The sequence below is a fragment of the Ammospiza caudacuta genome, chromosome Z, assembly GCF_027887145.1.
Source record: "Ammospiza caudacuta isolate bAmmCau1 chromosome Z, bAmmCau1.pri, whole genome shotgun sequence".
Classification (NCBI taxonomy): Eukaryota; Metazoa; Chordata; class Aves; order Passeriformes; family Passerellidae; genus Ammospiza; species Ammospiza caudacuta.
Genome location: NC_080632.1, coordinates 35,951,505 through 35,978,220, shown reverse-complemented (window position 1 = coordinate 35,978,220; position 26,716 = coordinate 35,951,505). Strand labels below are relative to the sequence as shown.

General features: G+C 35.9%; 1 protein-coding gene across 1 annotated transcript in view; it reads left to right on the top strand.

Annotated features, from left to right (window-relative positions):
* The window catches only part of CNTLN (centlein), a 199,414-nt gene that overhangs the window by 21,812 nt on the left and 150,886 nt on the right, over positions 1 to 26,716 (top strand). Inside the window, 5 exon segments of the mRNA XM_058824396.1 lie at positions 8,745 to 8,879; positions 9,462 to 9,641; positions 15,996 to 16,129; positions 25,722 to 25,753; positions 25,756 to 25,880. Coding sequence (XP_058680379.1) covers positions 8,745 to 8,879; positions 9,462 to 9,641; positions 15,996 to 16,129; positions 25,722 to 25,753; positions 25,756 to 25,880 — 606 coding nt within the window.

Sequence of the window (26,716 nt, the reverse complement as noted above, 5' to 3'; positions counted from 1 at the left end):
TAACATGTTGCATTTAATTTATAATAATTGTGTGTATCTTAAATAGATCACCAATGCTATTTGCATCCTTAAATGTAAGGTGAGTTTTTTGGGGGAATGTATGAAATTTTTAAATTCAAGCAGTTAGTTTAGCAGATAATGCTGGAGCAGGGAACAGTCTTCTGCCATTCACACAATAGATAAATTAAAATATCGTAACCTGTTTTCTTTAGAAGATGACATTAAAGGCAGGTAAAAATAGCCGTAAACCGTTTCTTATAACATTGTTAATTAATTAGCTTTCAATTTTGATCTGGAGGAACTAAAGCTAATCTTTTTGTCCTAGACCTTGTAACGTTTCAAAACCTTATCAACTGATTATACTCTAGAGGGGTTAAAGTAGTACTAGCTTGCCTCATTATCTGCTCTTGAAAATCTTCAGCTTGCTGTGCAAATCTATATTAAAGCCTCTTTAATGGGTCCAATTGAAAGAAGCATAATTCTACCTTCAAGCATTAATTAATACTGATAAATTTTTCTTAACTTTTGTACCTTTGCCTGGTTATATTTTTCTTTGTAATAAAAATACTTTTATTAAATTAGAACAAATGTATAGAGACATTATTACCATCTAAATACTTTACTTTCAGTAGCATGTAAGCTTGATTATTTTTGGGTAATGAGGGACATGAGGATAATTTTCATAATAAGGAGTTCCAATGAATGTCAGCAGTGTTGAGATTCTATGAATTTTATAAACTCTTTGCACAAATAGTTGGTCCAGTGAATAAGATTTATATATAATGCAGACAAAGCATTTTGAAGGGGACACTAACAATTTTTTTTTCTTTAAAAAAAAAAAAAGTGTCTCAGGTTGTGCATTGGAAAAGGCATCAGCTTTCAGTGGTGAAACCTGTGTTTTTTGTAGCAGCTTTGAACTGTATCAGTGAATTATCATATGTCTTTTTGCCTTTCTGTTTGACGTCTTCTTGTTAGTTTTCTCATAAAATTAAGGGAAGGAAACCTTTTTAAGGAGCTGATATCCGTGAGAAACATGGGAAGAAAAATATACAGACAGTAGAAAATTGCTGATTTTGGTTTATTGATAGAATGCTGTCTGGGTAGTATGATGACTGTGGCTGATACCTGTGGGCTTTTTTGACTGAAGAAATTAATAAGCTCTAAATTGCAGTGTACCTTTATAGCTCATTAGTATTTTTGTATGAATTCCCAGTAGGAAGACTTTTTCTATCACTTGAAAAAGTGCTTCTGTGAGGTAGCTTGCTCCATTTTGAGGAAATAGTTTTTAAACTTAACTTTTTCTTACCTAATTCTGCAGAAAAGAAGCTATATTGGATGTCTACATAGGTGTGCTGTAAATCTATGCCTTACGTCTTCAGTAACTCATATGAGTACCCATTATTGAAGTTGGGTAAAGCTTCTGGGTCTTTATTACTCAGCCTTCATATTTTTAATGGCGTTTCTGCAGAGATGATGCCTGTACTTAGATTAGACAGAAAAATGAAGAGTAACTAAAGAAATGTGATGTCTCTTGTCCTCTGCCCAGTACACTAGTTTGAAACGTGTGATTTCTTGACTATTGAGCAGAGCTTGGTAGTCAAACCTGGAAAGAAGAGGGAGTTTATGTTCATTCTCATTCATCCTCTTGTCAGCTAGTGTCTAGCTGGGAGTTTTCTTTTTCAGCCCAGAATAGTTATCATCAAAGCAAAGTACCCCTTTGTCTGAGCTGTAAATGGTTTCTATAGCCAATGGAAGCTGCTTTTACTGTATAAGATATTAACTTCTTTACCGTTTTTAGTATATTAGTTGGTCATTGTAGCGACATTTTTTTTTATTTTACTTCTAAAGTCAGTATGGTTTTAAGATGGTTGGATTTTATTCCCTGTTTAAGGACATTTGGTGAGGAAGTTTCCATATATTGTGGCTTCTTACTTGAATACAGGCAGATTTCCTGAAAGTCAAGAAAATTGTTATACTTCAAGGATCAAGTAGCAGAAGGAAGCAGGTAGTGCCCTGTGGAACTAGATTCTGGCCTTATGAATCTGCTGACAACACTTTGGAAGGAGCTTGTCAGAACAGGTGATCGCAGCAACAGCTGTTCTTTATTTACTACACCTGATCTGGCAGCATTGATGTATAGAAGTGTAATGAAGTACTGCTGTGTCAGGCAAGGATGCTGGTAGGTATTGATTCCTGCAGATCTCAGATTGCAGGAATGCACTCTTCTAGAGAGCTAACTCACTTTGAGGACCTTGTATACATCTTGCTGGAGAGGAAAGCATAGGAAAAAAAGTCTAAGCCTGGTTCTGTCAAGACTGTGCTCTTCAATGAAGATAAGAGAAAAGCTCACTTAGCAGGATATTGGTTTTGATTTGAAATTAGTAGAGAGAATAGAGGATAGAAAGATAATTTGGATTTTCTGTTTTCTGACCTAGAACGCTGTGCTGCTGCTGTTTCAAAGTAGTGCTGCTAAGAAGAGAGGAAAGAGCAGAGACTACATTTATAAGGTGGTATTGGTGTACAGCACTGTATTATGGGTTGTATAGAAAACCTGATCTGTCCTGGTGCAGAGAATCACTAGCTGTGGCAAGATTGTTAGATTATATTATCAGTATTTACTACAGTTTTCCTGAGAGCTCAGTAGAGTAAAATTGACAGTCAATTTCTAAGTGCAGCAGACACATTACTGCAATATATGCTATACTGCTTGGTATTGATACTGAATTTATTATAGAGCTACAGATTCTCTATTTTGATAGAATGCTGTCTCATTTACAAATTAGAGGTGTGTTTTTGCAAAAAACTGCCTCTAAATATTTCCCTTTCTCTGAGCAAGGAGCTTCTGTATTCCTTGTTTCAGAGATGGAAAACCTATTGTAGAAAACCACATGTGCCAGAAACAGTGTTTAGCTCCCTTGTTGGTGCAAAAATGCAGCTGCTGGCAGTGCTTGCTTGCACTCTACCTGTACAACAGAAGGAACAGAGCAAAAGGGGTACAAAGGATTGTAAGATATTGAGGAAAATATTAGTAAAGTTTTGTTTTAGTGAACGAGAGAAGCAGCATGCTGCAATGGAGCTGTAAGGACCAGCATGAGTGGAAAGGAGGTGGTGCACATCAAAAAAATAGTTTTCTCCATGCTGCGGCCTACTCAAAAGGTTGCTGGTAAGAGATGGTTCCATTGCTGCTAGTGAAAGTGTGGTGCTAGAATTGCATACAGCCACTGTTTGTTTTGCACCACGTGTTCAAGTTTTGAAAAATCCAGGTGTTTCGATTAAGATAGCAAACTTTGTGGAAGGTACCAAATTAATCACACCAGAGAAGTCCGAAGAGGGCAATAGGGAACATGGTGTTTATCATAGATTGTGCTGGTTTACCCTTCCTTAATCTATGGGTCAGGTGAGAATTCAGGTGCAACGCTGACTAATAGTAGAGAAGTAAGGACATATTCATCACCTGCAGGATGAAGTCACCTGCTCATATTTCTGGTTTCCTTCTCTGTAGAACCATTTTACTTGATCCTCTTAAAAATGCTTTAAAGAATCTTGATTTTCTTTTCTACTCCCTGCAAAGCAGACCTGTCCTTTTCCAACAGCACATATATGGTATGAAAACACATTTTAATAGACAGTTTATAAGAATGTTTTTCTTTCTATTCATCTCTAAGTTATCATGTTTTATCATGTATTTCATGTCTAATATTGATAGAAATTGACGCTCAGAATTTGTCATTCGTTTTAGGAATGGATTTCTAGATACCTGCTTGCAGGTTAATACTTCTTTTTCACAGAAACCATTTTTTAAAATTGGTTTATCTCAGGGAATCCTGGATAGCATGGGATTGGACAAGGGAAAAGTCTTTGGTGGTATGAAAATCAACTGAGCTCCCCCACTTCAATTACTCTGTTAGTGGGTGCATTTTTAGTTTAAGATTGTTTTGGCAGAAGGTTAGGAATGAAAAGTAATAAGAATTACAAATGGAATATGCTCTCAAAATACATTTGTTACATTTAAATGCATGATATGTCACTTGCTATTTTTCATTGGTTTTTTTCATGCTTGTTAAGAGTCAAGTTCTAAGTTGAATATTTAGCTGTGAATATGGGTATGCTCTAGAATCTATCTACAGTAGAATCAGGTAGCACTGTTGGTGTTTTATGTTCAGAGAGGTATGGATTTAAAAATAACTCATTTTATATCATAACTAGCTGTTGTCATTCAGACTCCAAAAGGACACTGTACAGACTGCGGAATGCAGCTGTTTGCATGGCATATGGTTGCCTTTTTGTGAACTATTTGCCTTAAACTTCTGTTTGTCCTGTTTGTCTGAAAATAATTTAAGAATCTAATCTAGGTTAGATCTAGATCTGTATAATCTAGAAGTCATTAGATGAAAGAAAGTTAATTTATTTTGTTAGGTTTTTTTTTTCTTTTTTTTTTCTTTATTTTGGAGGACTGTATGAGAATATGACTAGCAATGCTTTTTGTTAAACATGCATATAGATGCTCAAGAACCATGAGGATTAATAAAGTTGAAAAAATACAGAGAAAAATTTAAGAAAGCTTAATTAAGGGAAGGTATAAAATGTTACTGGAGCGTGTTTAGTGGTGAAAACTTATTATTAAATTCTTGCTAGAAATGAAAATAGGAGTTGGAAAAAGAGGAGGCATTGAAAGTGTGGTAAGTCAACCTCAACTACCTGGTGAGGGAAGAGGATTTATGAAAGGGAGAAGATATGTCACAAAATGTTGAAGTAGCAATTCTGAGAAGAACAACTTTAAAGAAATTATATTTCCGCATTTAATTTTAAATAAAATAATTTAATTACTAAATTAATTTAGTTTCTGCAGAAAATATCAGGATTTCTTCAAATAATGTCAGTACTTTCAGTACTTCAATTTTTCATCCATTTATATTAATTTTAACTTTTTTCTTCTTGTGTTGTATTGGAAGTGGAGTACTCTGCAGGGAAAGCTTCTGTTAGAGTGCAATGAAGAAAGCACAGAATTTAGTATTTATTTGTTACCATGATCCTTTTTGATAGTAGAAATCAAATGCCCCTTTGTTGCATTCCTAGATGGACTCCTTTAATATTGTGGTGCATAGATTTGACTTTTTCCATGAAGTGCTTCAGCACCCACTGTGTTGTTGCATTCCTGTATTAGCAGCAACATTGAAGGATATGTAATTTTTGTGTTTTTCCTAGGTTGTTTTTACTCCAGTATGAGTTAACTTCTTCACGTGAAATAAAACCCACTCTTAATTACATTTCACAAGCCTGTGTAGATGCTACTATGCAATACTGATTTAGTAGTGCAGTCTGATTGATTTCAAAATACAGAATTAGGGGTTGGTTTCTCCAACTTTTTTTTATCTCAGCTCCCAAAATACGAAAATTTGGAAAGCACTTAAGGCAATAATCATATGTACAACTTTTGTTACATAGTTCTCTTTACTTGCTTTTTATTTATCAGACTAAAAAATATTTCACTAAAGACTGGAATTTCAGTGATGATAGCTATAATATCAAGCAGTATGTAAGTTCTCATAATTATATCCAAACTCACTTTTTGTTTTGGGAATCAGACTCCTGGCATTGAGGAGTTGCTTTTGTTACCACTTTCACTGTCTCCATACAGTACTGTATTGTGTAAACTCACATTGGGTAAAAACAAGGTTTTAATTTAAAATCTTTTATTTGTGCCTATTCACACAAAGTATGGACAGATAATTTTAACATCCTTCTGCCATGAAAAAATTGGTGTATTCAGTGCTAAGACAAGAAAGAGCTATTGTCACCTTTTGGTTTTGATCTGTTGTTTTCATTGCAGATTTTTTCAGTTTGACTTGGTATGTGATTTTGCTTTCTCTTCGGACTGCTATGAAGATACTTAAAAAAGAAATAGTATTTGACAGTAAACAATGTGTTATGGAACAAAAAAATTTTTATTGTGCTGTAAATAAAGAGATGCCATGGGAAAGGATGAAAAAAATTAATTTGGGAATGACAGTCCTCTGAGACATCAAAAGGTCTGCTCCACCAGGTCACAGTGTTTCTTTCTATGTACTGTTGCCTGGAGCACTCTGGGATCCAGCAGTATACAGGGGATACTCTTTGATTCTTCCCAGAATCAAAGAAGGGTAAAAGCAGTTTCTTTTGTTTTTTATTGGAGCAAATTCACTGTAGAATAGTTTTCTTTCGTGAAAGTTTGTTGGAGTCTGCTTTAGATGCCTTAGTTACATGATGTTTTTTATGGTTCTTGCCCACCAAGCTGTCAAACATTGCTTTTGCCCTGTTGTATTCAAACAAGTATGACTGAGTCAACTCAAAGTGTAAGTTGAGATTGTTCTTGTGTAGTGTCAGACTGTCTTTATAGTATCTAGACAAAAATCAGTAGAAACTATGGGAATAGAGTAATTCCTGATGGGTTTTTTACCTAGTGAAATCTGTCAAAATAACCTCAAGTAGGAGGTTGTCCTGTGTGTTGATCAGGTGTGTTTTTTTCCTCTGCTGTTTTACTTGCCTACTGGAATAGCGTAATCTTTTAGGAACACTGTGTTCTGTTCAATAAGAAATCAATCTTTACTCTCCTGTTAGATGAAGTAATATATAGATTGAGGAAGCAAAGTACGAAAAGAGCTGCATAGGAAAGGGCAGATGATAATTAACTTAATTGTCTATATCTCAGAAATTCCTTTATGTGATCCTTATTTCTACTCAGTCATGGCTCCTGAGTGATATTTCTTTTTTTCCTCCTTCTTTATAAGCCTGTGAAATAAGAGGATAGGAGAGTAAATGTTCAATTCATTTAGAGGAAAAGATAAGAGCATGCAAAGTGGTAACCCAGAAAAATGCTTTGACACATAACAGGATTTTTTTTCCATGCAAGTGTAACTCATCTAGATAGTGTTTCACTAGTGCTGCAGTAGATGACTTTGTAGACTACTCAGGTGAGTTTGCTTAATGATTCATGTGGTATATTTGATTTCTGATTGGTTTCAAGTGTTAAATTACTGTTCAGTTGTGGAGATAAGTAATTAGTGTGCAAGTCTGATTCAGGATAATCTGTCTGACTATTCTGAATATTCACAGTAAGTACTTTATTTCAGTTGGAAACTTATTTTGAGCAGTACAGAACAAACATTTGAAATAGCTAATTGCACTTTTGTACCATCCTGTCTCCATTCATTCTCCAAATTGCTGGAAAACATCCCATTTAAGACAGAACCCAAATATCTCTGATTTCACTTCACAAATACATATATGCTTCCCAGTTTCTGCTTAGTGCATAATGAAACTAAGTATTAGTATGATGTACCTGTGTACTCAGAAATTAGATGCATTAAAGAGCTGGAGCTTTTATAAAAAATGTGTGTGTGTGAGTTTTTAGCTCAGAGCCAAGAGTCTCTTTCAGATAGGTGAGATTTTTAATGATGTTTTAAGGGTGTCTCCAAGTACAGACTTTTGTTTTGATAAATGTTAAGTAAGTAGTAATGAGCTAGAAGGAAGACTCGAAGGAGCTGCTTCCTCCAATTCCATGAGGACCTGGGGAGTGGGAGAGTAACAAACAAAATTACTGGTGCTTTCCTTAGTAGTGTGGGTACATACCTTTTTAAAGATTCAGCTAAATCATTTCTGCCAGCACCAGTTCATTACTGTAAGTGTAATAATATATCCAAAGAGGAAATGTTTTGTCTTTTGAATAGTAAAATGCAACTTCAAATGTACTGTTTAGCATGTTTTTGCTCAGCATATTTTCATTCTTTTTTATGACGTCCTTATGAACCAGATGTAAGCTTTAGACATTGAAAACTCTCACATATATCATCAGATGTATTGTAAAATAATCTAGAGGATTATTGTCTTGTTGATGATTTTTTATGTTTCTGTACACACTTCATTTTAGCTAGTGAATTAAAAGCAAAGCACTTACACTTCAGTTTCGACATGAAAGTTTTATCAGTTTCTTACCACAGTTATGGTGTCACTGCTAGGAAAATATTATAGATTAAAGCCCTTTTGATTTAGAAAGAGATGGGACAAAACAGAATGTGGAATTAAAGCAGACTCCTGGAGAAAAACACAGAGTTCTAATAGGCATTGAAGAGTGAGAGTGTTTAATGCAAGTGTCATGAGAATCAAATTAAATTATTGCAGAAACTTGAAGTTATTGTTTTATGACAGTGAGATTTTTCTGTATGCGAATGAATGTATGTGGTGAGCAATGTTGTATTTTTTTTTCTTGAGCTGCAAATTCAGCCAGACTTAATTCTCTTTAAAAGTATTTTGTAGCATAATCATTTTGGTAGCCTCACTCAATAGTAATTTCTGTTTACTATGACAGATTCTGGAAATTCTGCAGAATTCTGTATTCAGCTCTTGGTTGTTTTTTGGTGTGCTATAAGTGCAAGTTAAACAGTATTCTAATGCATTCTTAATCCATTAACACAGGTACACATTCTGTAAATGACTATTTTTGAATAAGCTTCTCTGAGTAATTTCTGTTCAGTTCTGCATTTATAGGCTTCTTCAGTAGCAGCAGGGTATTTGGTTCCTCATTTACTGTGTCTTATAGTCATTTAGTTTTGACTTTGATTAAAGTGCTAGTGGAATTAAAATAATGCTGTAGAAACTGCATATGTCAGATAGTTACATTTCGTAGGCCTAAAACACAGAACATGCATGCTCTTTTGCACTTGCTTTTTGTCTATGAACAGGTTTTGTTTTTTGTTTTTTTTTAATAGAGGCTCACAGGACAGCAGCAGGAGATAAACAGCTTAATGCAGAGAAAAAGTGCTGTGGATGAGGAAAATGCCCGTTTGAAGAATGAATTCAGTAACTTGAACTGGAAATTTAAAGATAAAAGCCAAGAACTTAAGGTATATTGACTTGTACATAGTTTTATAAGACTGTAGCTTTGAAGTAGTTCTTTAAGCAGTGTCAGCCTTTGTGGCACAGAAAGTGACAAGCTTGGAGAAAAAATTGCCTTAGGCTTTGCTATACGTTACTGTTTTCTCACATACTAACTGAGAAAGATGCTTTAAAGCCAAGAATCCAAGCTTTATAACTTTCAGATAAATAGTTAATGATGGAAATGGAGCAAAGAAAGTAGAAGTGTGAAGATGTGGCTTCTTGTAATTAGATTCTGATGGGACTGGCATTATTAATTGATAAAGCTGAGGTCTGGGAGGATATGTCTGTGTGGGTCTCAAAAATAGCTGGGGACAGCATCAAAGGCAGCTTGATCAATTAATGGGCTCTTTGCAAATGTGTACTCATCAAAGCTGTCATCCAGCTAAAAAATATGACCCTTCCACCTGCATGAAAGAGGCCAATAAAAGTGCACAGGTGACCTTGGCCATCAAATATAGAAGCTGCTGTGAGGGTAAAACTGCACAGTTTATATTTGCTGATTAGTTCTCACTTTTTTGTTTATCGGCCCTTGTGGTACTGTTCTACAGGACACTGAGGAGCGTGCACAGAAGAAGGAAGAGCAAAACAGACTGGTTATAAAAAACCTGGAGGAGGAAAATAAGGGATTAAATATATGCTTTGCTGACCTGCTAAGTGACCTGGAGAAACTGAGGAAGCAGGAGGCACAATGGAAAAAAGAAAAATGTGGCAATGATACCAGAATAAAGGTACAAAGTGGAACGGATTCCAGGATGTTATTTGAGAATTAACTTCTCCAGACATTTCACTACAAGTTATTTCCTTTAAATAGCAAGTTATATATTCAAATGTACCAGTGGGGACTTGCATTCATTTACATTCTATCACTTAAGACCCACAGCTTTTTAAAAATTGATGCTGCAAAGCAGGAATCTGACTTCAAATAGTCATCTTAAAATGTAATCATTAAAAAATAAAAGATGGTGTACTTTGAGATTATTAATATATATATGTATATATGTATGTGTGTGTGTGAGAGAAAATAAAAGCTTAAAAATATTACCACAATTTTTTTCTTGATTTGTAATTTACTTACATATAATCTTGTTGCAGTAGACTTAATCTTTTTTGGTATGAAAGAACATGTAGTTCCAAATAAATTGTGCCGTAGCCTCCAAAGGTCTCTATTCTATGAGGGGTATTATTATTGCTTACACTATATTAAAAAGTTATTTTCATAGTTTAAGATAAAGCAGAAAAGAAAATAACTGAATACATAGTGCAGATCTTTTCTCTTTTATTTGAACTATACTTTTTCTTCTTTCAAGAAAACAAGCCAACAAAATTGGCTCATGTTTTTTAAATTCCTCCAAGAAATGAGCCATAAACATGGCAAATTTTAATTCAACAACTGCTAGTATACATATCTAGGTAGTGGATTCTTTTTGTTTGCATGACAAATGTACACTTAGAATGATGTGTTCTTTTACATTATTGAAGTACATTCATTGCAATAACTATTTAATTAACACCTCACCCAGAAATGCCTTTTTTTTTTTCCCCACACTAGCAGTTTTTGGATTGTTGTGATGATGGAAACTCTGTTGAAAGAGCTTAATTCAGATCTCTTAACATGGGAAGTAAAGTTCTTGCGAATTGACTTCTTCAGACTGGTTATGATGAAAGGATTATAGAGTTCCTAGGACAAGAAATGATTTGTTGATTCTTGGGAGAGAAAAATCTTGTGAGTGCCAAGCTGATAAAATAATTTTTAAGTTGCCAAATGTAGAGCTTGTAATACTGGACAAATTGTTGAAAATCTGTTACTTGTCCCTTCAATGAACAGAGTCAGAATCTCCTCTGTCTTCCTGGCTGATGAGGCATGCTGGTGAATGAAAGAGCTGGGTGATTGTAGGGATGGGAATTAGTAGTGTTGGTAGTTCAAAGGGGTGTTATAAGCCAGTTAAGTTGGTGTCTAGAGTGTGAAAGAGAGTACTTCTGGGGATAGGTGTTGCCTGAGACAGCCAGGGATGTCACAGAGTTGGATTTGGTGTTTGCAGACTAGGAAGAACTTGTGAAGATAATACTAATTTGCAGTCCTGGCTGTAATGACCATGAAGTTGCCAAGGCCAAGACCTTGAGACAGTGATGGAAGGAAAATAGCGCAGTACAGCCCTGGAGTTAAGAAGCAGAGTCTTCAGATGTTTAGGGAACTTGTAGGTGGAATCCTGTCAGAAGCAGTTTCGAAGGGTAAAGAGCTCAGGAAAAGCTATGATGTCTTTAAAGACAGCTTTCTACAAACCCATGTATGGTCCACTTTGGAAAAATATCTCAGGAGATCAACTTGGCTAAACAGATCTCACCACTAGATTCTGGTGTAGGCTGCAGATGGAAAACAGTATTCGAGATGTGGAAACTGAAAGTTGTAGAGGGAGAGTTCAGAAACATTGTCTGGACACTGAAGGGTAGTGGTAACCTACGTGCAGTTGAAAGTTGCAAGTTATGACTGATACAATCAGAATTTCTTGGAACTGCTTTATCGGTGAAAAACTGAACAAGGAAAATGGGGACCTGCTGCTGAAATGGAATGATTAATTAATTACAAAAGGTAATAGATTCAGCAGAGATAATTAATATTGTCTTTGCCTCAGTCTTCTCCAAGGTGTCCCCAAAAGTTTGTGCCTAGAGACAGACTTCAGTGGAAAGTACTGAGAGTGGATGTGTTGGAAGATACCTGAAAGAACTTGACTGGTGTGCGTCCATTGGGACTACCTGAAATTAACTGCACTCACAGGTGCTGAGAGCGTTGGCTGCCTCTCACCCTTTAATTTGGGAGTTGAGTCAACATGTTTTTGTACATGTTTTTAAGTAATAGACATGGCATTAACAATCTTAAAGATGTGTTGTATACATATGTTACCATGTTAGTCTCCTCTGTCTGAGAGAATAAAAGGAATCCTTCTCAAAATAAGCTAGCCCAACATTACCTTTAAAATGTGCATTAGATGGTAGAAATGCAAGATCTAAATCACAGATTGCTTCTTAGGAAAAGTAGTTACCTATGAAAAGGCTGAAGTGTTAGCTTTTTTTTTTTTTTCCTTCATCCTTCTGTCTTTAAACCATTTCCATTGAAGAAAAGTGCCACTTCTCACTTTTGAAGACTGGTTGTTACTGTAACCTACAATAACCAGGTATAAAATTCAACTTCTTGAAACTGAGAGAAAGGAACAGCTGCTATGAATAGTTTGTCCTTTTAAAGAACATTTCTGTGAAGTTTTGTCATACTAGCTGAAATCAGTATGAGACAGGTTAACAGGAGGATACTTGATAAGGTGGCTAAAAGGCTGACAATAGCGTTTTATTGGTTTTCTTTTCTGTATGTACCTTCATATAAATAATATACAGTGTACAGAAAGTTAACTGTACATCTGCCTAAAGTAGTTCTTGAGAACTTTTTGTGCTTCTTTTCTTATAAATTCCCAGAGTTTATATATCAACTTTCTATATGTCCTGAAAAGGGAACAAATGAAAAAGTCATCAACTAGCTAGGTGTCTCCCTATCTAAGAATCAGTTAGTTATTTGTGTTATTTGATTGTTCTTGATACTAAACTATTGTTTAGTATCAAGATAAATATATTTTCCTCCAAACTCAAGTCACAAAAGAATTTGTATGTAGATGAAAAAATGTCAGACTGGCAGATTTTAAGTGGAGGTGAAGTAAAAGATAATGGGATTGCTTACTGGTGGGTTGGTTGGTTGTTTTTGTTAATTCCTAGTTAGTATAGTACTTTTGAAGTTTCTGAAGTCTGAAGGTTGGAATTTTCAAAGAAGCGGCCATCTTTCTCGAGAGGAGCCTGGGATTTTAGTTCCAATGAAAAATGAGAGTTTTACTGAGATGGGACCTTGAAAAATTACTCTCACTTCTGTCATAATATATAACAGGAAAAAACATGAAAACAAAGCTACTGTCTTTGAAAGTGACTTTCAAAGGGTTTGAAGCTACAAATAACAAAGCTGTGCTGTTAATTCTTAGTGACTCCATAACGGGCATAACTGTACTTCCTCATGCCTTGGTTTTCTTACACTTTTCATGTTTAAAGTTATTTTAAATTCACCTTTTCTTGCTGTCTTGCACTACATCTTTTATAAATATGCATTTTCTCTCTTGTATAACTGAATTATTCGATGTTTTGACTGTTTCAAGTAGCTTTTTTAAAATAGGCTTTAAAAGCTTGAATCTTAAATGCTCCTTTGAAATAAACTATAATTTAAAAACCCAGATTGGAGTATTTGTGTTTGGTAAATTTTCACAAATTTACATAGCATGTTTACGCAATGAATATTTTTGGCTACTGGATCAGCAAGAAGGGAATGTGATAAATTCCATATGATCTTAAAAATGGAGATACTCAGAAATTGAGTGTAAAATATTATAAGTTTTTTCATGGTCAAAAATATGATGTTGATGAAAAACTAATCATGAGCCTGCAATGTGCACTTGCAGCCCAGAAATCGTTTAATGGGCTGCATTGAAAGAGATGTGTCAGCAGGTTAAAGGAGGTGATTTTCCCTCTCCACTGTGCCCTTGTGACACCCCACCAGGAGTGCCCTGTATATTTCTGGTGCTCCCAGCATGAGAAGGACATGGTATTCCTGGACCAAGTCTGGAGGAGGGCCCTGAGGGGACTCGGGACCACCTTCTCTACAAAGACAGATTGAGCAAGTTGTGGCTGTCCAGCCTGAGGAAGAGAAAGTTGTGCGGAGACCTCATAGCAACCTTCCAGGATCTGACCAGGGCCTACAGGGGAGCCAGAGTGGCACTCTTTGTCAGGAACTCTGGTGATAGGACAAGGAGGAGTGGTTACATGTTGAAAGAGGGGAAATTTAGGTTAGAGATTAGGAAGAAGTTCTTTACTATGGGGATGAGGACACATTGGAACTGGTTGCCCAGGAAGTGGGCAGATCCTGGCAGTGTTCAAGTGCAGTTTGGATAAGGCCTTGAGCAACCTGATCTAGGAGGGGGAGCTCCTTGCCCATGGCAGGGAAGTTGGAAGTAAATGACCTTTCAGATCCTTCCTAACCCAAACCATTTGATGATTCTATTTTAGATTTCAGTATTCAGCTGAACTTTTGGACATCAATATATATATTTCAGTAGCTAAGGTATTTGTATAACAAGTTTTTTTCTTTCCCTTTTTTTGTGTTTTACTCTTTCAGTAATGCTTCCAAAAAACTCGAGCTTTCAAAGTATGTTCAAAAAGATTGAGCTGATTAATTTCTTACTTGAAACCAGAAGCTGAAGTTAAATATGTCACAAATGAAGTATTGAAAGATACTTTTTTCCTGATTTTGAAATTCGCCATTAGATAACTTCTAAAGTTTTATTTATGAGAAAATAATGAATTACATATTCTTTGTGTTGTATTCTGCAATGGATGATGGGAACTTAAAGCATTGGTAATGTTAGATTTTTTTCATCTCTTCCATGGAAAACCTGCAAATTTGTAGTGTGGTATTAGAAATAGGCAAATAGAATTTATCAGAGAATATATGAACTATTAAAATTTTTGTTCACATATTAAATACCTTTACCTACAGAGGAAAAAAATACTGAGGAGAAGCCCTACAGTTACTTGTCTGCAAGTTATAAATACCTTATTACACTTAAAAAATTTTATGTGTTGATAGTGAACTGTCTCCTATAATTTTGAAATTTTTCATTATTCAAGGAAAAATTAAGTTTCTCTACCTAGCCTTTGGCACTGAAGGGTGACTCATTTTTTGGGTACACCAGGTGTGTAGCCTGATATTTGTCGAGAAACAAATAATTTCCTACTTCATTCACATGTGAATTTTGCTATTTCCTCACATCAATGTTAATGTTATTAACAGGACATTATAGTTTTAATACAATTTCAAGGATTTCAATGAATTTGTTGGTAGTAAACTTCTGATACATCTAAATACCTATAGGACATTTTTATGCAATTTTAAGGAATTTAATTTATTTAAAATTTCATTATTCACTTTTTAGTTATAGAAATATTTTGATAACCTCAATATTTGAGGTGTCATTGCTGAAAGGGAAATATATGCATTTTCTTATTTCTTTCACTCTGTATGTAAATGGAAAACTAATATACTCTTGGCAGTAGATTAGGGATGATATTCTAAGAGGAGGCTTTTATTTTAAATTATTAATGTATCATGGAATATTTGCCTTACTGAGCATAGTGATTGCATCTGTGAGTAGCATAATACCAAAGAAGGTCTAAGGCTGTTGCCACCATCTGAAATTCTGTTCTTGATATTGCTGTAATATTTATATTTCTATTCTTGCCTCAAAACACTCTGGGGAGAGTAGTCATACAAAGCTTGGTAAGGACTGATGTGCTTTTCTTAGGGAACTCCAGCAAGGTTTATGTAGACCTTGAAGTCTTGTTTGAGTAAACTGCCTTGCTATTGTGTTTCCTAGATACACCTTTGCAGTTTGCTGACTAACTTCTACAGTAGGGCTCATGGTAAAAGGCAGACCCTTGCTCATTTGCATTGTTTTCAGTGAGCACTTTCAGAAATTTTCTGGTATGCTGTTTCTTCTCATGAAGAAGCTATTCCTTGCACTGAATTAGCAGTACAAAATAAGAGCAGATTTAACAAGCAGTCTCAAAAATTAATCTGTATCTATGATTCTTAGTTCATATACATGATATTGTGAATTCTTGTGAGAGGTTAAAACAATGAATGCATAGCTGCTTTTCTTAGGATTTTCTATGTAGAAAACAAGGCTTAATCAGTTTAGAAGTTAAATTGGGAAGGTTGCAAAGAGTTGATTCAGGTTCCTCCTTCCACATCCAGCAACTGAGTTAAGGAAAACTTCTTAGAGTAAAGAAAAGGTGGCCACCTAAAATTTGAAATACATCTTTTTTCCTGGTATTTCACATTTTTCATACATGCATATATGCCTACCTGTATGCATTTGCCTAGATTGCAATAAATATATGCATGTATGTATGGGCACATCCATATATCTATATACATAGCTAACTTGCATAGCAGATTTTAATTATTTCTTCTTAATGCATTTCATTTACTTTCTTTGCAGAATTTGGAAACCAATTTAGCAGAGACAAGAGAACAAATAAAAAGTTTGCGCAGTATATGCAGTAACTTGTCATCTCAGGTAGATGTGAAACAGGAAAAACTTTTCCAAAAGGATTGTGATGTGGTTGGAGCTAAGTAAGTATTTCATAATAACTAAGTCTGAATCCTCTCAAAAAGGCTATTATTCCAGTTAAAAAGTGGTATCATGCATTGAAGATACTTTTGTGCAACAGTGTGTTTTACCATTCTGTTCACAAGGTGTAAGGCTTCTGGAAGTCTGCCAGTTTATGTAGACTCTTCCTGATACATTTTGACTCTTGTATATCATAGCTGGTTTTGAGTAGTGATATACTTGAGAAATTATACTTCTCTAATTTGCATTGTGTCAGAGAACTACCAATCTTGACTGAAAGTAATAAAGTAACAATATGATTAGGGACATGAATATTAACTAGAGAGGCTAAGCACCCTAAACTTGAAAAAGCTTTAAGCCTAACTGTAACTTCTTAATTAGATTAAAATCTGACAAGTCCGCAAAATTCTACGTGGGCCTGTTCTAAAGGTTTAAAGTGCAGTGATTTAAGCTTTATCTTAGGTCTCACACACTGTTTCTTTACACTGAATCTGTAAGATTAGTGCTGCATTATTTGTTTTTTGGAAAAGAACTAAAGGACAGAATGAATTATAAGAATTGTAAAGATTACCTTAATTCTGGGGAATACAGATATAGATATAGTAATGTCAGAAGATGATTGTTAATTCTAAGTCAATTGTCAGAAAATTGTCCATGTTTTACTTCTTAACTTCAGAGGCATACACGTTGTTTCATTCCTATGTTAGATTAATTATATCCATTCAATATTCCTTTAAATGGTGGTTTTGCCTGAAGAGCTGCAGTGGGGAAGTAGAAATCATTGGTATGGATACTCCTCTTTACTTTGCACAAAAAATCTTTCTGTAGGGAGTCAATATCTAAGTCTTTTTTTTTTTTAACCAAAAACCAAGAAATATTATTTTTGATGCATCTGAACTAAATTGTCATCTTGAAATCTTTTCATGCTGAAATCTCTGCAAGAAAGATGATGTCTATACAAGAAAAATTATTTTCATGTTTAGAAGAAATTATACCACTTGGGTTTTAAAAAGTCAATAAACATGCATAAGCTTATTGGGAGATTGTATTGAAAGAGTCAGTCAATATAATTTGTGAAATTCAGCAATGGGCTAATAGAATTTATTTCCTGAAATTATTGTCAGAAAAATACATATGTGTGAGGACTGGGGACAGCAAAGAAGGCATTTTAGAGTCTGGTAGTCAACTTTGCAAAGTTACTGCTTGCTGGTTTCAGCTTCAGATGTTGCAATCTGAGTTGGCCTAATCTTTTAACTTCAAATTTCTCAAAATGAATTCTTTGATATTCTTTGGAAAACAGCCCCTTAGAATTTGGCACAAGCACCTCATTAAAATGTGGAAGTAAAATAAAGACATTTTTGAACATAAGATCTGAATATGAGGTAATAAAGAGATGAAGACTACACTTATTTTAAAGTGAAGTCTTCTTCTGTGTTTTCCATATAACAAATCCTCTAGACTTATGGGAAACTATTTGGTAAATCAGTCATATGGGGGGGATTTTGTGTGCTCTAACGTTTTCCTTACTAGATAGTTAATGGTATTGCAATAAGTAATAGTATTTTTGGGTATCACTAGTATGTGAGTTATGCTTCACATGTCTGTATGTATATGTTTGATCAGTATCATTATAATTTGTTTTCTGCTAATCTTTCTCAATGAACTTCAGCTATAAATTTCTTGTTGACATTTCTGTTATGAAGAAAGAAGGCTTAAGCTTATATTATGTAAAATTCACAGTTTCAGTAGTTAGCAATACATACCAAGAATTGCAAATATTTTGTATTTTTATAGTATAGAATACTGAAATTTCATATCTTATTTCTTCTGAGATGTCAGTATGTAGAGAAAATTGCTTTTCTGTTATTTCTCAATTTAAAATGGCGTCAAAATTAAGCAAGTCTTTGTAAAAAGAAGACAAACTCTTATTTAAGTTAAAGTAACAACTCCCCAGTTAAAGGAAAAAATCTGAGGACAAAATGAAGTCTTTCCATCTTCTCATTTTCATAGGCCAAAGTCTTGTGACTGTGTTGACTTAATGATTAAAGCATTGAATTTTTCCTGTTTACGGTAATGTTGTTGGGGTTTTTTTAAATCCATTTAAAAATTATTCTTATGAAAGTATCACATCGAATGCTTGGTTGTCATTTGATGCTGGCAGAAAATTCTCGGACAAATAGTGTGGAAAATAGCCCATTCTCCTTACTATCTTCAGTTTCCCATAATCAATTTCAAACTTAGAGCTGAAAAGGGCAGTTTGACTTGCAAATGCGTCTGCTCTCCCCAGTGCTCTGTCTCACTGTTTGCTGCCTTCCTACCTTCCCCACCCTCTCATTCTGTGAAAACAGAGTAGGAACACAATTGAAATTATTAGAAACAAGCTCTAGAAGCAGAAAGAAAGAAATGAAGTCAACTGGCTTCCTTCATTTGGTGTGTTCTTTCAGATACAGCATAGGCAGATTCAGAAAAATACACCTTCTGCTGACACCTTGGTAATACTATCCAAAGTTTTTACATTATGTGGTAAGTTCAATTGCAGAAGCAAGTCTCCAAGGGAATGTGTACCTACTGGGCTAGTGCTCTGTTTCTTGTGCATTCACCACTTCCTGTGTTGTGCATATCTGTCAGCTTGTTGGCAAGAGGTTTTTTTTAGTTTAACAGTAGATATGTCTGTAGACATCAAGAGAATTGTTTTCTTCAGGAAATAAGTGGAGATCAAACTTTGAAGAAATCGTCCATTGCAACTCTGGTTCTACAGAATAACAAGGTGGTTTTGAAAATACTACCATATGGCAGTAAAAGTCTGCATACTTTTGAGGTGTGGGAGATAAATTTTCTAGGACCAGTGACCAAACAGTATTTACAGGATACATCCTGTGTAGTGACTGTCTTGAAGAAGCCATTACCTTTCTTTTTTGGCCTAATTTTTGCCAAGCACTCTTCACCTCACTGGGTTTCATTTCAAACTTCTGAATTACCTGTGACATGTGTTTTCTTGTTATATTTTTGATGTTTTAATTTAGTACAGATTTTCTGTATCTCTTTAGAGTCCATGGTAACCTACCCATTTTCATGTTATCAAGCTTGGTGATTTTTGCTTTAAAATTGTGCTAAATACCAGGGCCTAGAACTTTGTGATCTGACACAGCTCTGGTGGAACTCTAAATGTCAAACTGGAGAAGTTTGATTGATTCACTGAGGCTTGAGTCTTGCTGTCGTAAGTATCCAGGAAATATTAAACTGTTTGCAAATAGAGTAAAATCTATTCTAAAATGAATTTGAATTTCTTGCCCCAGTGTTTTTAGCAGAAATGTGGGCCATGACTTCATTCCTTTGATTCTTATCTAGTCCAACTCTATCCCTGATGATTTTACAACTATTTTTTCCTGCAGTAATGTTTCTATTTTTACTCCTCCACCGTGTGTGCCCCCACCCTGCCCACCACCCCTCCCAATACAGTTGCTCTTAATTTGTGTGCTGTAAATTATGAGGCAGTCAGATTTTTACTCAGGTCTTGTTTTGCTGCCCTTGCATTTTTCAGGTTATTCTTTGCTGTGTGCTGCAGCAGTGTCAGCTACAGCAGGTTGCCCAGTGTTGTAATCGTATTGTTGTTATGATATTTCTAGAGTCCCATACCTTCTCTCAGTGTTTTCTTACAAGCACCTCTTCACAGTAGTGTTGCTCCTGCTTCTTTGTCAGGGCTCCTCCAAGGCTCTCCCTGACCAGCCAACCCACCCCCTTTTATCCCAGTTATCTTCACTAGCCACAGCTGCTGCCCAATTAAGGACATCACAGCTGCAGCCCATTTAGAACAACTAGGATTGGGGCAAGGCCACTTATACAATGCATCTATTTTACTAGGACTCCTACTGTATTTCCCCCTTTTCTTTTACTTACAGATATTGAGGTGCAATACAAATATTACAATACATACATTCCCCCATGACTCTAAGGCCCTGTACAACACACACATATTTCCCCACAGCTTCTTGACTCAAAGGCCATATTTCTCACAGCTCCTGGCTGTCACAGCTCCTTGATTCAATAGCCATACTTCTCCACAGCTCTAGGCTGTCCCACAGCTCTTCTTCTACAGCTCTCAGGCTGCCACAGCTCTCAGCTGTCCTATCTTCTATTGTTGTTGTTATATTTCTAGAGTCCCAGCTCTCAGGCTGCCACAGCTCTCGGCTGTCCTATCTTCTATCACATTGGGGTCACCACTGGTTGTAATCATATTGTTGCTATCATATTTCTAGAGTTCCATACCTTCTGGGTGGTTTTCTCACACTCAGCTCTTCACAGTAGTGTTGCTCCTGCTTCTTTGTCAGAGCTCCACCAAGACTCTCCCTGACCAGCCAGCCCACCCCCTTTTATCCCAGTTAGCCTCATTAGCCACAGCTGCAGCCCAATTAAGGACATCACAGCTGCAGCCCATTTAGAACAACTAGGACTGGGGCAAGGCCACTTATACAATACATATGTTTTACTAGGACTCCTTCTATAGCCCAGTACCATGTCCAGTCTGAGTATGTCCAGAATGGAGACTCTGCAACCTCTCTGCATAGGCTCTTCCAGTGTTTGGCCTCTTTCAATGGATAAAAATATTTTTACTGTGTTTAGCTGGAATTTCATCTGTTTTTTATTGGTGCTTATTGCCTCTTTTCCTGTCACTGAGCGCCCCTTACAAGAGTCCATCTGCATCTTCTTTCTAGGTTGCCATCAGATATTTATAGATGTTGATAGTTCAATTGTCCCTGAACTTTCCTTTCTCTAGGCTGAGCAGACCCAGCTTTCTAGCCTCTCTATGTATTCTATGCTGCTCTCTATGCAGCAGATGCTGCAATACTTAAATCATCTTTGTGGCCCTTCATTGGCTCTCTCCAGCCATGTCCATGTTTCTCTTGTACTGAGGAGCCCAGAAACTGACACAGCACCAAGATGGGCTTTAAAACTTCTGACTAGAGGGAGGTAACACCTCCCTTGTCCTGCTGGCAGCAATATCCTCTTCAAAGCTCAGGATGTCATTGGCATTTGGCACAAGGCCACATTGCTATCTGATGGCCATTTAGGTGTCCACTAGGGTCTCCAGGGCATTTTCTGATAAGGTGCTTTCAAGCTTGTCTGTTCCCAGATTGTGCTTTTATACAGGATTTTTAACCCCAGGGGCAGTACTTTGCACTTGTCTCTGTTGAACTGCATGAGGTTCCTGTATCCAGCCTTTTGTCTGGTCTGTAAAGGTTCCTCTCAATGGCAGCCAAGCATCTTTTGTGCAGTTCCCCTTTTCTGTGTCATTGGCAAAGTTGCTGTGGTGCATTCTGTCTCATCGTCATTAATGCAGATGTTGAAAAGTGGTGGCCCTAATGTTAGCCCCTAGGCTGTTCCTGTAATGCGAGGCCTTGTGCTTAATTTTGCTTACAGCTCTTCAAACCCAGTAGTTCTACCAGTTCAAATGATGGACATTTTTAAGCAGACAGTTTTACTGTCTGCATATCTAGTCTATACCTCATCAGTCTGTCTATCAAATTTTATGGGATACTATGTCAATAGTGTTACTGCAATCAAAAAGAAGAGCATCGGTTCTCACCCCTTATGCAATAAGAATTCCTTCAGAGAAGGGAATTGCCTCAAAGAAAGCTGCCAGGCCAGCTGGGTAGAGCATGGTGCTAATAACATCAAGGTTGTGGGTTCAGTCCCTGTAAAAGCCATTTACTTAAGAGTTATACTTGATGGTCATTGTGATCCCTTTCCAACTCAGAATATCCTATGAGTCTGTAAATATTATTTCCTCTTAAGACTCCCAGTGATCATCTTCTCCACTAGATGGTCCATCACCTTCCCAGGGACTAAGATGCAGTTGACTGCTCTAGTTTCCCAGAACCTTCTTTTTAACATAGGCCTTCGTAAAGAACTTGTATCCATGCATGGCAGTGCTTCAGTCATGTGAGTTGTCCCACCTTGTCTCTGTGATCCCAGTGAGTCCATCAGGTACCGACAGATCTCTTATTCCTCCTGTTGTCTTCCATGAAGATGTGCTGTGTTCATTTGAACAGCAGTTTCAGATAGGCACCCAGTTGAGCTAATTTTCCAGTGTGTGGAAAATCACACTGTAAAAGACCAGCTTCTACAAAAGAGACAGAGGAGTCTTGGGCTTTTGGAAGACATGGCCTCCTTTATCCTAAACTCCTGACTGCATGTTGCCCCCCTCCTCCTTTTCCCATTGGCTGAGGTTCTAGGAAGATAAAGCCTTCCTGAGTCACCTACTACATTCCCCCTGTAAGCTGTATCCCCCTCACCCCCATCATGCATTGCATGGCTGTGAAAACTAGCTTTAAGCCCACCCTGGCTGGAGAAGTTAATATTCATAAGTCTAGTAAGCCTGCACATTTTGCCCTGAAGTTCAGCATGCGCTTGGTTCTGCAACAAACTTGAGTGGCTTGATATTCATGAAGACCTTCACACCCATTTCTCCAGAACTTCACTGGTTCTTTCAGAATGAGTTGTTTGTGAAGATATTATCCCCGTTGGAATTTATAAAGTTAGAGAGTTTTTGGGAAATGGTTAAAATAGTTTAAAAAAAGTATGTAGGCTTTAAGCTGAAGTTCTGTTATAGCAGAAAAGTTTTTTAAGCAGTAGACGTGACAAATAATAATAGGCTTTTGTAGAATTAGCTTTAAGATAGCAACAAAGTTATTTAATGTATATTTTTAGAAAGTTAGCATGAATAGAGTTTTGTTCTTTGTCTCTTATGAACTAGTTTTTGTTTTAACTATTATTACATGTGTTTTATAAGATTAGATAGAATGCTTGTCAATATGTGGTTTTTTGTGTATGATTAGTTGAAATTTAGACTGAGATGATTTTATGTCTTTTTGTATGACTTACTCTCGAAAGACATTTTGTGTAGATCAGTGAGCTGTTAACATCATGTCTTGATTGTTTTGAGACTGATGTGTTAGAAATAAATGCAAAAATCTCTTCACTAATCTAATTCCAATACTGTCCATATCTAGACGTTTTACCGCAGCATAATAAATTCCTTTTTTAAAACGTGAATTCCTAACACAATTAAACTTATATCTACCCTTCCCGCACAATAACCACCCATTTCTCCTCTCACCAGGAAGACTCTTATGAACCTCCCTCATACTGTCAGCACTCCATTATTTGTGTGCATAAAGTGAACATCCTCCCTGAACATTCTGCTGCTCATCACAAGGTCTTTTCTGTCTGTATCTACCTGTCTCCTTTTGCCTGCCAGTCCAGGCCACAGCTACCTCACTTGCCATTTCATCAACATCTTTGATCCCTGCCGTTCCTAATTTAAAACTCCCCTGGTTGATTTGGCCTATTTCCTATCAAAGTGCTTATTTATGCATAGTTGTTTGTATCGCACATTGGTACTGAATAGTGCCTGGTAAAGGTTAGCGTAATTTCAATATTGGTCTGTAAAAGTGAAATAAAAGAAGGCTCCCCCATTGATTTGCAATGTAAAAATAGTGCCTCATTCACTAAAGACAAAAGCAAGTTGAAGTACAAGTATGAATAAATAAAGTTTGATTTCTAGAATGTAGTGTAATGGAACTGTGACTGAATTTTCTTACACTTAAAAAGCCTTGAATTTAACATAAACAAATGTGTTAATGTGTTCTGACTGTGCTGTGGTTCTTGTGTGGCTGGCTGCAAGATTTAGTTTCCCCCTCTCACTGCCTTCCCTTAAGGATATAACTGGAAGTCTGATAAAGTCAACAAAAAAGATTCCCATTGACCTGAATACACTTTGTGGGCAGACTGTTAGAGAACACATAATACTGCATTCTCGGGTGACAGACACAGATAACTGCATTGATGTTTGCATACAAATTAAAGAGTAGCAGTATAGCAGACTGGTCTTGAGGGTTCAACATTATCCCATGTTTTTCCCTTCCACAACAAAATGAAGATTTGATTGGAGAACCTGTGCAAAATTAATATAATCTGTGTTTCAATGGCAGTGAAAAGATATGCTATTTTCAATTATATACATGCAGTCAGGGAAATTAAAGAAGAGCTTGTTTGGAAGGCTGTTGTAGAGCTGTCAGAAAGCCCTAGTATATCACTTGTCTGTAGTTCTGCTGCTATTCTTCTGAACAGAATTAAATTAGTACATATGCAATACATAGTGCAGTTGCACTTTCATGCATCAGGAGTCTTTAGTGTATCTCTACCTTCGTTAACTTTGCGGAACTACTTTACAATTTATGCAGAACAGCAGGACTTAGTGTTAAGTCCTAGTAAGCATTACATTTACTTACAAGTCCCAGTAAGTGTTATACTTTGTTGCTCTCATAACAGGCTTTCTGAAATGGTGCTTTTTAACAATGAAACTAACTGACTGTTGTATTGTGCATGCAGTTTAAATTCATATGTAATTTTCAGGCGTATCTGTATTGAATAATCATTCAGTCACAAATTCTAATCAGTGGCACAGGTTTTAGGAAAAACTTCTGTGAATTTCCTTTAAAATTGTTTATTTGTCATTCTGTTTTCCCTGGAAGAAGACAATGAAGTTGTTATTGCTGCTTACCTTTTATACATGAATCTTTACCTAGATATCTCCAGAAGCATTAGAAAAACACAATGATAGCTCCTTTAATGATAATTCCAATCACAGAAATATTACATATGTGTTAGAGGTTAGAAAGACAATTCTTTGAGGGAGTAAGGAAGAGAATTAGTTGGAGTGCTAAATATAAATTTTGGTGTCTCTGTGTAATACTAGTTTGAAATGTGCTTGTGAATTAAAAGGGAATAAGTAGAAAATACATAGGCAGAGATTAATAGAGTCATCGGTACTTCCAATGTATGTTGCAGAAAATGTTCAAAGTCTTAATCATTGTTTATAGTAAGTGTTACTGTGCTTTGATCTTAATTTAGAAAATCCATCAGCAGTACAGTGAAATTATTGAGAAATCTGATTATACTAGACCTATCCTATGGTTGCATTACAACACCATTCCTCTTATTGTGTTTATAAGGCTTTTATTATGTTACATGATATGCACCAAAGGTTTTGCTTACTTTGTTTATGGTTGTTGCTGTATTCTGTACCTGCAGACAAAAAGTAATTTATCAGCAAATATATTTATGTGTCTAGGGAGTAGATGCATGTCAGAAAAAAAGGTTGCTTCACACATACTCTGCAAGTTCAGGAAAAAGTTTTACCCTTTTCTGATTGTTCTAAGTAAAAAAACCCAACAACTTATTTACAGTTGATGTGTTCTGTGTATTTTACATTTTGAGACTTACTGCTAAAGAGTTAACTGAATATTGATTAGAAAAAGATGAAGTAGTGAAAATTTATTTATTTTAGAGCAGTTAAAGCATTACAGGGAAATAGAAAGGCATCCCATTTTGAAGGGTAACTGGTTTTTAGGTGTTTCTCAAAAGTGTATGGTAAATATTTTATATGTAACTTACAGTGTTTGTAAGGCAATTGACAGAAAAATAAATGAAGATAGGAAGCTCATTATCTACAATAAAATTATTTCCATACAATTTTTTAACAGAGGTCATTGTTCTTTTTCTTAATTTCTCTTTATTGCTTGTTTTGCACAGGAAGAAGTTAGAGGAGCTGCAGAATCTTTACAAACAAACATTGAAGATAGAACACAGCAGGCTGAGCTGATAAAGCAGCTAGAGGCTCTCAGTGCTGATATACAAAAAGTACTGCAAGACCATGAATATATTCACACAGCTAAAACAACATATCAAAAAGTATGTTATTCTGCTTTATGCTCATAGGGTTCATTTTAATATCCATCTGTACAATATCAATGCACAGAGTAATCAAAGCTCTTTGTAGTGTTGCATTTTTAAAATCTCTGTTATTCTCTATTATTGCCAAAATATAATTGAGTATCTGAGTTTATTGGTCTGATTGCGTATCAGCATATATGGCCCCTTGCATACATAGAATGGATCAGCCTTAAAAAGTTAAGATTTCATTTCATCTGAAGACAAGTAGGATTGAATTGCCAAGCATATAAATTTCTTTATCTGATTTGGTGTTAATTATGTTTTTATCTTCCTCTTCTGTAGGACAGGAGCTTTCAATTACTAAACTCTCCAAATTGATTTTCATAGTTCAGGGGAAGATGTTCTTTTCACTAAGTGAAGTATTTGTGTGAATCACAAAGAATATTAGTGGTTTAAGATACAAACAACTGCTCTATAAAAATTACCAGGAAAAATTGTTGCTATAATATCTTTTGAAATGGTTAACTAGTTCATGAAGTTTGAACAATACACACATTTGCAGAATGGTTTTATGTTTTTGGTGAATGTCAGGGGAAACATTCACTCTATTGATCTGCCAAACACTCACTACTCAGAACTTCTTTCAGGTTTATGAACTTATATATATATATATTTCAGTCTCTAAAAAATACAAAATATATGTTTGCTTCTTTCTTAGAAGGATTACGAAGCAAGAAGGCAAGGAAGAATTTCTATAAAGAACTTTCACATGCCTTCTACTATCTTGAAACTGCCTTCTGAAGTTGTGTATTGCCAGTGCTTTTTCCCAAAAAAAATTTCTTCCCTTTGTCATC